General features: G+C 36.2%; 1 protein-coding gene across 1 annotated transcript in view; it reads right to left on the bottom strand.

Moving 5' to 3' along the window:
- ME1 (malic enzyme 1) overlaps positions 1-14,405 on the bottom strand; it is a 175,911-nt gene that overhangs the window by 98,922 nt on the left and 62,584 nt on the right. Inside the window, exons 4-5 of the mRNA XM_077750285.1 lie at positions 9,665-9,740; positions 3,992-4,153 (exon numbers count right to left, since the gene is read on the bottom strand). Coding sequence (XP_077606411.1) covers positions 3,992-4,153; positions 9,665-9,740 — 238 coding nt within the window. The remainder of the gene's footprint in view (positions 1-3,991; positions 4,154-9,664; positions 9,741-14,405) is intronic.

Raw genomic sequence — 14,405 nt, 5'->3', positions numbered from 1 at the left:
TTAGGACACAGGCGCACACAGAAGAAAGACCATGTGAAGACAATGGAGGAAAACCAGAGGAAGAAAAGCCAAGGGGAGAGACCTTAGAATAAACCCTGTCGACACCTTGATCTTAGATATCTAGCCTTTAGTACCATGAGAAAATATATTTCTATTGGTTAATCACCCGGTTTGTAGTACTGTTATGGCAGCCCTAGAAAACTTTAATACGTAACACATGAAGCAGTCTTTAAGACCTAATAAAACACAGATCAGCATATATGGGACACAAGGAACATCTACTCACATCTTTAGTCAAAGAGCAAACTTTGATATTGGTCACTTATATAGGTAAAATAGACAATAAACATTCCTATGAAAAGATTTTGAAACAATGATTTAAAAGGAAACTGAATACATATGCTCTGAAAAGACAACTGAGGGAAATTTACTTGAAGTAAATTGTATACAGCAACTGTTTCACAAGAGACATAAAGAAAACGTGATCTGTAAAGTAACAGATGAAAAATAAGACAGAAACACAAATATCCTGACTAAATGAATGCTTTGCTTTATTAGCATAAAGAATATCAGTATATTTTAGCCAAATACTTTAATGGTTCAGTTTCTGTATCCTTGTTCTTCTTTTTTTCTTTTTCTTTTTTTTTTTTTTTGGTAGAGATTTTATTTTTAAGTAATCTCTATCTATATCCAATGTGAGGCTTGAACTTAAAACCCTGAGATCAAGAGTCACATGCTCCACCAACTGAACCAGACAGGCATCCCATTAGTGTCTTTGACCATTAAATCTCCTTTACGTGAAAGCTGCAGAGATTTAAGAAGCCAGGTGAGTATGACTTTATACCAAGTGAAGAATGTCTTATCAATTGGCTCCTAATTTGTTTCCTGTTTTCATTACTACTCAACATAGGCATTTATAATAAAAGAGAAAAACATTTACAATTTATAAAAAAGGGATCTAGTTCTCATTAAACTTTGCTAGATTATTCTGGATAAGAAAATAAGTTATGTAATCAATTTGTTTTTATATTTTTACCATGAGGTAAAACTAAACAGAGATTCACAAAAGAGGGGAGATTAGAAGCTTTTACCACAGGGAAAAGCAAAAAGTATTTACCACAGGAGTATTACTCATAAGTTAGAATGTTACTAACAGATTTTGAACTCCACCAGCTCACAACAGAAAAATTAAGTCATGTGTTAGAGCATTTCTATCTATTTTAAGCAACAGAAAAGTTAATCTAGAATCTAAATGGCTTCTATTCTATCTGATATATAAGTGCTTTATTCTAAATGGAATACAGTTGATACATGTCCCAAAGTGAATAAAATCTATGAGAAAGCTAAGTAAAAACCAAAATATATTCTGCTTAATAAATAAAGCATATCTCTATTAGTTTTTGGGAAAAAAGAAGACAGATGTATACATTTTAAAAACATCATTCTTCTGATGAAACAAATTAAATGTCACTATTTCTTGGATAAAATTTTGAACACCATAACATTAGAAGAATAAACTATTGTTGCTATTGCAAATGAAACAATTTTTGTTGATTAGTTATTACAAATATATAGGAAAGACGTTGAGTTTTTAACATTTATTTTATAAGCATGGGGCGCCTGGGTGGCTCACTTGGTTAAGCATCTGATTTTGCCTCAGGTCATGATCTCATGGTCCATGAGTTCAAGCCCCACGTTGGGCTCTGTGCTGACAGCCTGGAGCCTGGAACCTGCTTTGGATTCTGTGTCTCCCTCTCTCTCTGTCCCTCCCCCACTCATGCTCTGTCTCTCTCTGTCTCAAAAATAAACATTAAAAGAAAATATTTATTTTATAAGCAATCACTTTACTGAGCGCTCTAATTTGGTCATGATAATTTTTACTTGATTTTCTTGGGTTTCATCAATAAACATATTATCCATAAATAATGAAAACTGTTTTTTCCAATCAAATATCACATTTGTTTTTCTTGTCTTGTTGCAAAGGCTAGTACTTTCTGAATAATCAAAGAGAATAGTGATAACAAGTGTCTTGGTAACTCTTTAACGTAATTCCTCTAATAGATCACCATGGATTATGATGTTGCTAATAGTCTGAATAATTTTTGACATTAAATGAATTCTTCAGGATTCAGTTTGCCAGTATTTTACGAAGGATGTTTGCTCCTACCTCTATATTCATAAAATTAACATTTACTAAGTAATTACAAAATGTTAATCACAATTATAAACCCTCAAGGGCATTAAATTATGGTAACTCTATAAGCAGGTACTCATTTTACAAAGGAAACTGAAGCACAGAAGAGTTCAGTAACTTTTTCAAGAGGACAAACCTAGAAAGTGGTAAAGGTACATGGGTAAACATAAGCCAAATTATCAGTTAATTTTTATGTGCTATTTTTTTTAACCAGATTTGGATACCAAGGTCATATCATTTTCACAAAATGAAATGTAGAGCTATGAAGTTTAATATACTCTGGAACATTTTATAGAGTATAGGAGCTACATTTCCTTAAGAGTTTGAATGATCAAATCCACAATCTTATATGAGTTTAAAACTGAATTCTACCTAATTTAACATTAAAATTTAGACTTATTTTTCCTTTTGTGTGTTTGTCTCTTATATTTTTGTCTATTGTTTGCATAAATTTGGTGACATGGTTCACAAGCATTCAACCATTCTGGATAGAGCCTGACCATTTTACTTAACAGCCTAGGAGCCCCAACTGTCACCAGGTAGAGACTGACCACATCAGAAAAAATTACCATGTGACTTGGGGTGGGCAACTTTGGTCCAAATGTAATCAGTCAAACTGGTGCCTAAGTTCACATGGGAAATCAATCAATCAACCACATCCAGGTAATAGAGCCCCAAGAAAAACTCTGAACAGTGGGCGTTACATATCAATCCCACACATTAATACCACAGGGTAACTTGGCCTGGCTCCACAGAAAGGAAAATAGAATCTTCATATTTGGAACCCTGAGACTGTCCTATGCATCTTTTCCTTTCACTGATTTTAATCTATATCCTGTCCCTACAATACACTATAATTGTGATCATAATAGCTTTCAGTGAGATCTGAGTCCTTTTAGTGAACTATCAAGCCTGAAAGTCAGGTTTGGGGAATCTCCTGCACTGATGGAACAGAACCTGCTTGGGATTCTCAGTCTCTCTCTCTCTTTTTCTCTCTCTCTCTCTCTCCCTTCTTCCCTCCCTCCCTCTGTCTGCCCTTCCCCTGTTTGTGCTCTCTCCCTCTTTCTCTCTCTCTCAAAATAAATGAATAAAACTTAAAAAAAAAGTTCCTTTATAAAGGTTAAATGAGCATTCACATATATAGAAAGTTAAATATTTTAACTTTATTAATGAATATAAAAACTGTCCAAGTTAATAATATATTACTAATGGGTCAATTACTTTAGAAGGGAAAAAAATAACTATAAAAACTGTACATATTCTACCTTTAATTTCTAGTATCTATCATATACCTGGATCTAACTATTAGCAATAAAGGATGAACAAAAATATATACTGATATACAACTTTAAGATTCTAAAATAATGATCCAGGAATAACAAATTCCAAATCATCTACCGCAGATTTAAAACAGATTTGTAAAACTGTATTTCACACTGATTAAACTCAGTAAATCCTTTGGGATTAGTTCCTACATAGTACGAAATCAAAAATTTTAAAAAGTAACTATGATCTCCTAAAGTAAAGCATATACTCTGTAAGATAATGGTGTGAATGTTCATCAAGGATAAAACACTAAAGAAACTAGTAAAAGATTAATTGTATTATAGAGAAGTGGAAGAAAAAGGCAAAAGAGAAAGAATAATTTTCTTATAAGACTTGGGGGATAAGTTTGAGGAGGGAGGGAGAACTAGACACAAAAAAATGAATTTCATAAAGTTCTAGAAAAAAGCTCAAAATGCAAGAATTGGTGCTATTTTTTAAGGTGTGCATCTGTCTTAGACTTAAATTGTTTACCTCATTTTCTGTTCCCACATCCAGAAAAACAGGCAGACATTCTTGAGGATTCATCCCTCCACAGGCTGTATACAGTGCCAGCTTGCCCACAGGGATGCCCATTCCATTACAGCCGAGATCTCCCAAGCCAAGAATTCGTTCTCCATCAGTCACCACAACAGCCTAGAAGAGGGGGGAAAAAAATCTATTAATAGATGTTTGAAAATCCAGGGGCACAGTTCCTAGTCTCTACTTCAGAAGTAGAAGTCTCTACTTATGTAATGAAATATTAAGCTATCAAAAAACATAAACTGAATATACATGTATGAGATTTTATATGATCTTAAGTATGGAAGAGTGGAGAGAAGAAATAAAGTTGATATGTATTTTTAAACTATTTTTAAAAATAGTTTAAAAATACATATCAATGATAAATTGGTTACTGAAGAAAGAAGAAATGATATGTACATGAAGATTCAAATAATTTCTGTGGCAAGTGGGAAGACTACAGGGAAACAGGAGCTCAAAGTGAAACTGAGAGAAGCTTTGAAACCAGCCCAATCACTTTGGGCATGATTTGGGAGTGCCCTAGTTAAATAATGCATGATTGTTAAGTAGCCTCCAAATGCTCTGATGTTTAGTTTATGCATCTTGGCACCATTTTCACAGCAATTTTCACACATCCTATTTTCAGAGCAATGTTGATCCATCCTCTTTGGCAACTATAACCACTGGATATTGTTCTACCATTTTTTGAAATATGCCAAGTGCAGTCTGCTACTTCTTTTACCTGGTAATCTTCCACTAGACTCAATGAATTTTGTGTAGTTTCTTTCCAATCACCTTGAATACCTAGGAGCCATACATTTTAATCATGAGGAGATTGTATTTTTATTTGATATCTGTGAAATTAACATATCTAACATCCTTGTTCTGTGATTCATGGTCATTATATGAATTTAAGCAAAGCCAATCTCATGAGACAATTTATTAGATTTTCTATAAACTGCTACAGTCATCATTTCCATGGAGCCTTGAAAAATGTCAGTCATTTGACCTTAAATAAATGGACAAATTAAATTTTGTTTCTTATTTGTAAAATGGGAAGAATAAAGGTACTTTTCAGAAGAGCTGCATAAAAATAAAAACTCACTCTGTTTTGTTCACTACTGTGCATCAGCACCAAGCACAGCGTTTGGCACATAGTAAACAATGAATAAATATTAATTGAATAAATCTATGATTCAATAAAATGATATGCAAAGTACTTAACCATAGTATCTGATACATTACAAATTCTCAACAAATTATACCTATCAATACTACTATCATCAAGAGTATTATATAGAGTCACAGTATTTTAGAAGGGGAATTTAGAATCTATTTAGTCCATCCCTCTTATTTTATAGATTAGGAAACTGAAAATAAGAGAAGTGAAATCATCTGCCTAAGGGGATTTACCTGATTAATACCAAAGAACCAGAAACTGGGTATGGTAACCTCTAGTACAATGTTTTTCCACTATGTCACAGTACAGAACACATTTTAAAATATACTCTTGAGGAGCAGCACCTGGGTGGCTCAGTCAGTTCTATGTCTGACTCTTGATCTCTCTACTCAGATTATGATTCCAGTTTTGTGAGTTCAAGCCTCACATAGGGCTCTGCACTGACAGCAGTGTCTGCTTGAGATTCTCCCCCTTTCTCCGCCCTTTCCCCACTTGCACTCTCAAAATAAATTAAACTAAAAAAAAATTTAATATACTTTTGAGATGTTTTTATTTTTCTGTTCACCTATATTACACAGCTCTTGTCAAAGAACTGCTTTAAAAATAAATACATTTGAGAAGTGGGTGACAATTATTTTTTCATCCCATAAAGCTGATCTTTGTCATATTTTCCATGTCTAATTGCAAAGGGTCAATAGATTATGCTGTTTTGAAGAAGGCAACTTGATACCACTGGGTTAGTTGGCTCTGATCTAAGATAAGAAAGAGAAACAAATAATACAAAAAACAGTAACCTTGATTTTTAAATTAAAACCAAATTTCCAAAGTCCAAATACTTCATTTAATTGACTATCATAGTCATAGATTATCATACTATCATGAACAGAGGTACTTTTCTCTATGGCTGATAATGTATACTTTTAGAAATGTGTCCTTTAAACACATAAAGCCAGTTGGCCTGATATATTTTTAAAATATTTTTAGAAGATATTTTAGGACAGCAACATTATCATATAACTTAGATATGATCTGAATAATAACTTATATAATGCTTTCCAGGTTTCAGTAAAGATATTTAGACCCGGGGAGCTACTGCCTATGATTTTCATCCATTTCAATACTTTTGAAAAAGGGATTAAGGGGCGCCAGGGTGGCTCAGTCTGTTAAGCATCTGACTTTGGCTTAGGTCATGATTTCACAGTTTGTGAACTCGAGCCCCACCCTGCTTCCAGTGAGCTCCAGCCCCACTTTGGGTGAGCACAAGCCTGGCTTCTCTCCCTCTCTCTCTGCCCCTTTCTCACCTGCACTCTCCAGAGAGAGGGGAGGAAAGAGGACGGGGGAGGAGGAGGAGAAAGACGGATTGAAAATAACATAGTATTTTCATTTATTTTTGATAGCATGTCTAAATTAATCTAAGTCTATCTTTTTCTTCATTTCTTCATAAATTTAATTCCCTAAGCTCTTCTCTCATCCTAAGCTATTAATTTTATTATATAAATATGCTATGGACATTTATAAAGGTGACAGTTATTTTAGTAATTTTTAAGCTGTTTTTGAGGCATTTGTTATTTTAGCTGCTTATGTGCCTTGTTACAAATGTACATTTGTGGCATTAATTCACAAACATTTCATCACTGAAGGGTAGATATTAATAGCTAGAGAACCCTCTGAAATACAAAAATTTGCCATCTACACAGTTTATCGTTAAATTGACTTTCCCTTAGCTTTTGTTTTCACCTACTCTGTCTCCCATGTAAGGGAAATCAAGCAGCTGGATGTCTTCTATACAACAGTGAAGTCACCACAGCAGGATTATCTCAGAAAGACATCTGCAATTCTCTCAGTCATGTCTGCATTTCAGAAATTCAACCTTCATCCCACTCTCAATTATTATCTGGGCTTCTCCTAACTAGTAACTATGTATGAAACACGAAGGGGTTCCCCTGCACGCAGACACCCTGGCCACGTGTCTCATCTTCATTCCTTCTTTTCCTTCCCAAGGGCCTTCCTACTATGGTCACCCTGGGTGCAGAACTCTTGCCTCTTCTCCCTTCTCTGATGAACATTCCTCAAGCACTACTTACATAAAGCCAGTCCCCTTCCTTAAGTACGACATTCTATTATTTCAAGTCTAAACACCTCTTTCTGAATTTCAGGAACTTTCATAATAATAAGAAAGCTTAATTCTGCCACATTTCAACATTAACATTAGCTTTGGTCAGGGCAGCCAATTCACTTACTGCACAAAAACACACCATTCTCTTCCTGAACTAGATACTCATATGCATCTCTTCCCTTCCTAAGATAGGATCCTCTTCCCTTTCTAATTTTCCAAGGCTAAATCTAAGTTCCAACTTTGCTAAAATAAATTTCTTCACTGTTTCAGCCTTCTCTGAATGATAATCTCCTTTGAATGAATATAGAATTTATAATTTATCCCAGTTTACTTACATATTATCTAATAATTGATTGCCTTTATTTTATGTGTGCCTTCAACTACACTGTAGAGACTACATTTTATTCTTCAATATTCTTTTATAATAAACAGCTGCCATTTAAGTGTTTATTAGGTGTCAGATACTATACCAGACTTTTAATATTAAGAGCTGAAAGAATAAAGTAGGCTACTAATGAAGATAAATATTCAGAGATGAGCTGGAAGGAAAAACATAAAGCAAGGTGACCGTATTGCCTGTTATGATTATATGGATATTAATTATTAATTTTAAAATTAATAGCCATATTAATTAGCCCTCTCTACCCCAAAACTATTTCCCATGTTGACTCATTCTTTTTTTTTTTTTAATGTTTTATTTATTTTTGAGACAGAGAGAGAGAGAGACAGCATGAGCAGGGGAGGGTCAGAGAGAGAGGGAGACACAGAATCCAAAGCAGGCTCCAGGCTCTGAGCTGGCTGTCAGCACACAGCCTGATGCGGGGCACGAATCCACGAACCCGTGAGATCATGACCTGAGCCGAAGTCAGACGCTCAACCGACTGAGCCACCCAGGCACCCCCTATGTTTTTTGTTTTTTGTTGTTTTTTTTTTTTTTTACAAATAGTTTATTGTCAAGTTGGGTTTCCATATAACACCCGGTGCTCATCCCCACACGTGCCCTCCTCCATGCCCATCTCCCCCCTACCCCCTCCCCACACCCGTCAGTCCTCTGTTTGTTCTCAGCATTCAAGTCTCTCAAGGTTTGCCTCTCTCCCTTTTCCCCACCATTTCTCCCCTTCTTCTCCCCCATGGTCCTCCGTTAAGTTCCTCCCAATCCTCCTATACATGCAAACATATGATATTTGTCCTTTTCTCAGGCACCCCCTATGTTGACTCATTCTTACAATTCTCTCTAGATTCCAGTTAAATTGTAAGTGTCCTTAGACATTTTATATTCCACAGGAATTAACACATTTTGGGGATAGTTCCTAAGGACAGAATCTGTGGACAGTGCAATGTAGCCTGTGGGAGAAAAACTAAAAAAAATAAGTGAAAAAACTGGGAAGATTGGAAATCATGAAAAACATCCTGTTTTACAAGTTTGGCTGGGATAAGCCTCAAAGAGCAGAGTGAATCAATTCTAGCCATGACTGCTCAAAGAAAGATCAGTAAGGGAGTGATGCTTCAGAAGTCACAGCTGAAGTGCCTCTGCACCCCTTAAAAGCATCAGTTTGTTCACTCTTACTCCAAAAAACAGCACTAAGTGCTTGACACGTAGAAGGAAGGAAGGAAGGAAGGAAGAAAGGAGGGAGGGAGGGGAGGAGGAGGGTGGAAAGGGGAAAAAAAAAAGGAAGAAAAGGAAAAAATAAGAGCCAAGACAGGGAAAGTACCTCTCACCTTCCTGAGACAGGGAAGGGGATAGAGTCCATGTCCAAGAGCAAGGGCTGAGGCTTCCATGCACCTTTCCGCTACCACCCTGCACTACTGTATAGCAACCCCCCCCCCTTCCTTTCCTCACTGAATTGTCATGATAAATACAAGAGTTAATCCAAGTAGTGTCTCACACTGAAAGCTACTAAATGTTGGATACTATTGTTATTTTATTTTCATTAGCTCACTCACAGAGGAAAATCAGATGAGCTACTTAAGGTTACAATGACAAAGGAAATGCTTTAATGGAGTTTTTGTCTACCTGTGTTCCACTTAGTGGATGATTAAACCCAACAAATGTGAAAATGGACTTTGCTTAAAGAAATTCAGAGGCAACTTCAACATTTATTCAACACTTATCATCATTTACAATAAACAAAGAAATACTAAGAACTTAGATAAAAATAATGGGGAAACAGTCTCTAAATGGCATCAGAATAAAATTAATCCAGTATTCAAAATTAAAGGAATATAAATTAGATGTCATTCACTAGAAAAGGTACTGAATGCTATCTAATATCATGAAAATCGTCAGCATGTTAAGTACAGGATAGGAAAAAGAACAAATTTGCCATAGTGGAAAAACTGGATAACTTACCCTGATGACATCTTCTGGCCAGGCATTAAGAACTGAAGCAATATGCCCTCTATCATGGATACTAATAAAGAGACCTCTGACAGAAAAAAAAAAAAAAAGTAGTTAATAATTTACTTCAGACCTGTGAAACTATCATGAATACTTAAAATTTTTTTTCAAATTTGTTTGACACACCTCCATTTTTATCAAACTAGTGAAAATTATTTCCTTACACATTTGAAAGCTAGGAATCTTATAAATAAGGGAGAAATTACTTTAAATATACTGACATCTATAATAAAGGTAGATTATAATAATAAAGGTTCATTCTTATTACATACTCTTAAATATTTTGTAATTAAAGAAGCATTCACTCTTTTATATCCAGAGAATTTAAATGGCATTATCAATTCCACTCATAGATTTATTTACATTAAATAATATATGTAAAAGCACTTAGAAAAAGATAAAGTATATTTAAACAGGCATTTTCAGTATACACTCCACTTGATTACATAGTCACAGTGTGAAGATGAAAGCCTGTATTGGAAATGGCTTAAGTGACTGAAGAATGCTGGGCATCCCTTTTGTGTGAAACTTACTTGATTTTTTTTAAGTTCAAATACCCAAGTTACAATTCTTTGTTCTGCAGTTAGTTGCTGTTTGCAACTCTGTTTTTAAGACTCAATTGAAGTCTTTAACACTGCTCCTCTCCTGCCTCCCATTTCCTATGAAAGCCTAACAATTAAGTGAAAATTAAAATAAAAAATGAATTCCAATGTCTTAATCTCATTTAAAAGCTTTACATTACTACTGTTAAATGTAACTCAAATACAGAGAGCCAGATACAAGCAATGTACAGCTTAATGAATTTTTATAAGGCAACCACCCTTGTACAGGATAGCATGNTGTGAAGATGAAAGCCTGTATTGGAAATGGCTTAAGTGACTGAAGAATGCTGGGCATCCCTTTTGTGTGAAACTTACTTGATTTTTTTTAAGTTCAAATACCCAAGTTACAATTCTTTGTTCTGCAGTTAGTTGCTGTTTGCAACTCTGTTTTTAAGACTCAATTGAAGTCTTTAACACTGCTCCTCTCCTGCCTCCCATTTCCTATGAAAGCCTAACAATTAAGTGAAAATTAAAATAAAAAATGAATTCCAATGTCTTAATCTCATTTAAAAGCTTTACATTACTACTGTTAAATGTAACTCAAATACAGAGAGCCAGATACAAGCAATGTACAGCTTAATGAATTTTTATAAGGCCTTGTACAGGATAGCATTTAAGCAGAGAGTCTGTCCAGCATCCCAGAAGACCTCCACATGTTTCTCCCAATCAAACTCCCCCTCCCCTCCTAAGAGTAACAACTGTCCCAACTTTTATGGTCTCTTTTCTTTAACTTAAAGTTCTATTATCCAAATGAAAAGCCACCCCTAGACACAATTTGTCGTTTAAAGTTTCCCATAATCTGAATTTTGCTGATTAAATTCCTATGGTATAGATTACCAAATTAATCTTTTCTCTGTATTTCTTGAGAAATTGGTAATTGAATCTAAAGGCTTAATGAGATTCATGTCCTTTTTTTATAAGACACTTCAGAAGATGCATAGTATTGTCACCAGCTAGACCTCAAGACTTGGCCTTTCCTGCCCTCCTGCTTGTACTGACATTTGTCCTTGGTTTTTCCTTACCTCATCTTTCTAGCTTCTCTCTGAACTCAGGCAAATGGAAAGCAAAACTGCCCCTTGAGCAATCAGCCGGCCCAGACTATCCAGACCAGTGTGAACTTAACCCCTGACTCACCTAACCCCTACCCAGATGATCCTGGAATGACCTCTAGAGTAACCAACAACTACCTTTATCTCATTCTAATACTAAATTCTCTGCCCAGGGAGGAGCACAAACATCGTTTACATAACATACAATGTATGTATAGACATGTTTCCTTAAGGAGCATGCATGACCTTATGCTTGGCTTTACATACAATGATGACGAGGCATCTCTATCTAAAGATTCATCCTAACTCTAAGCAAAACAAACCATCCACCCTTGCTTAGGAGTCATGGCTTTGGAAGCCATTCCCCATGATCTCCTTTTTTGCTGCAAATAAAGTGCTTTGTCTGACAACCCAACCCAGTGCAATTTCTGACTTCACCAATGAGCAAACTCACATTGGCTCAGTTACAGTATCTTATAGCCCTTTGTGTGATTTTAACAGCTGCTAATGCTTAATATCTACATTCATTAATTCATTAGGGGCTACAATGGGATATCTCAATTCTGTCAATCATTCCTCATTTGCTGAAATTCTCCTTTAAAGAGAAATTTCACTACACCTATTGTTTGGTTATCCAATGGTAAAGCTGATACAAATGCTGGATTCTTCCTCTTTACTTACCAGTTTTGTTTTTATGTTTATTTATTTATTTTGAGAGAGAGAGTGAGAGAGAGAGAGAGCGAGCGAGCACTAGTTGGTGAGGGGCAGAGGGAGAGGGAAAGAAAATCCCAAGTAGGCTCTCGCTGTCAGTGCAGAGTCCAATGTAGGGCTCAATCCCACAAACTGTCAGATCATGACCTGAGCCAGATCAAGATCAAGAGCTGGATGCTTAGGGGCGCCTGAGTGGCTCAGTTAATTCAGCGTCCAACTTCAGTTCAGGTCATGATCTCTCTTTTGTAAGTTCAAGTCAGCCCTGTGTCAGGCTCTGTGCTGATAGCTTGGAGTCTGGAACCTGCTTCAGATTCTGTGTTTCTCTCTCTCTTTCTGCCCCTCCTCTACTTGTGCTCTCTCTCTCTCTCTCTAAAAATAAACATTACACATGTACCCCAATGTTCATAGCAGCACTCTCAACAATAGTCAAAACATGGAAAGAGCCTAAGTGTCCATCAAAAGACAAATGGATCAAGAAGATGTGGTTTATCTATACGATGGAATACTACATGGCAATGAGAAACAATGAAATCTGGCCATGTGTAGCAACATGGATGGAACTTAGGGTGTTATGCTGAGCGAAATAAGTCAGACAGAGAAGGACAAATACCATATGTTTTCTACCGTATAGAAGGATTAGGAGGAACTTAACGGAGGACCAAGGGGAAGAAGAAGGGGGGAAATAGTGGGGGAGAGGGAGAGAGGCAAACCATGAAAGACTCTTGAATACTGAGAACAAACTGAGGACTGATGGGTGTGGGGGGAGGGGGGAGATGGGCATNAACAAACTGAGGACTGATGGGTGTGGGGGGGGAGGGGGGAGATGGGCATGGAGGAGGGCACTTGTGGAGATGGGCACTGGGTGTTATATGGAAACCAACTTGACAATAAACTATTTGTAAAAAAATAAAATAATTAAATTTAAAAAATTATAAATAAACAAAAAAATAATAATAAAAAAATAAATGAGTTGGATGCTTAACTGACTGAGCCGCCCAGGGTGCCCCTTTATTTATCAGTTTTTGAAATAAAGAGCTCATTTGCTAGAATCCTTCAAGAGTTTCCACTAAAGTGTGTGTGTGTGTGTGTGTGTGTGTGTGTGTGTGTGTGTNCCAATATGAACTCATGGATTTAAACATACTTGATTTGTTTTAATCCATCAGAGTTACTTTCTTTATTGATACTAAAAGTGCCCCATACTTAGCCAGTGGAAGACTGTTCATGTTGGCCTCTCAGTCGTTTTGACCTGACAATAGTTTTGGACAGCTTCCTTGATCTCGGTTATGACAAAATGTTCCTTTTTGTCTATAGTCTGTCCCAGGCCTGAAATGAGCCATTTCTCTAAGAATCCCTGTTTCCTCCTAGTAGAAAATCATACTTCAAGACCACAATCCAGGTAACAGACATCCCTCCTTCTACTGGTTGATCAAAGTATTGTTTTAAAAAAATTAAAAACAATGTTAAGATTCACTTCCTATTTATGGCCAGAAATCTCAATTTAGCATTTTTTTAAGTTTATTTACTTAAGTATTATCTACACCCAATATGGGGCTTGAACTCACAACTGCAAGATCAAGAGCTGCACATTCGTCCATCTAAGTCAGCCAGGCACCCTAAACTGGCACTCTTCTTTTGCAAAGTTTACCACTCTGATTTCCTAGCAAATTCAACTTAGCAGTCTCTGAGAGATCCATTTCACACTTTCTCTTTTCCCCTCACCTCCTACACTTATCTCCCGCTCACTCTCAGCTGATCACCAATCCTAAATTTCAAACAGAAATAGATATGATAGGGTGAAAACTGCCTCATCTTTCTAACATAAACTTCCACTAACCCATCTGCCTTTTTTAAAATAGATTTTATTTTTTTGAGCAGTCTTAGGTTCACAGCAAAACTGAGCAGAAAGTACAGAGATTTCTCATAAACTTCCTGCCTCCCCTCCACATGCCTAGCCATCCCCACACGTCACCACTGACAACATCCTTCACCACAGTGGACACTAACACTTCATTACCACCCAGAGTACATAGTTTCCATTAGGGTTCACTCTTGATGTAACACATTCTGCGGGTTTGGACATATTTATAGTGATATGTAGCCACAATTACAGTATCATACAGAGTAGAGTCACTGCTCTGAAGGTCCTCTCTTACCTATGTATCCTTCACCGTCAAGCCCCCAGCAACCACTGATCTTTTTACTGTCCCCAAAGTTCTCCATTGCCTAAAATGTCATATAGCTGAAATCATACAGTTTGTAATCTTTTCAGATTGCCTTTATTCACTTAGTAAAATGTTCCTCCATGTCTTTTTATGGCTTCATAGCTCATTT

The sequence above is a fragment of the Crocuta crocuta genome, unplaced genomic scaffold, assembly GCF_008692635.1.
Source record: "Crocuta crocuta isolate KB4526 unplaced genomic scaffold, BGI_CrCroc_1.0 scaffold9, whole genome shotgun sequence".
Classification (NCBI taxonomy): Eukaryota; Metazoa; Chordata; class Mammalia; order Carnivora; family Hyaenidae; genus Crocuta; species Crocuta crocuta.
The sequence above is the reverse complement of the archived record's forward strand: the minus strand, read 5'-3'. Positions and strand labels throughout refer to the sequence as shown.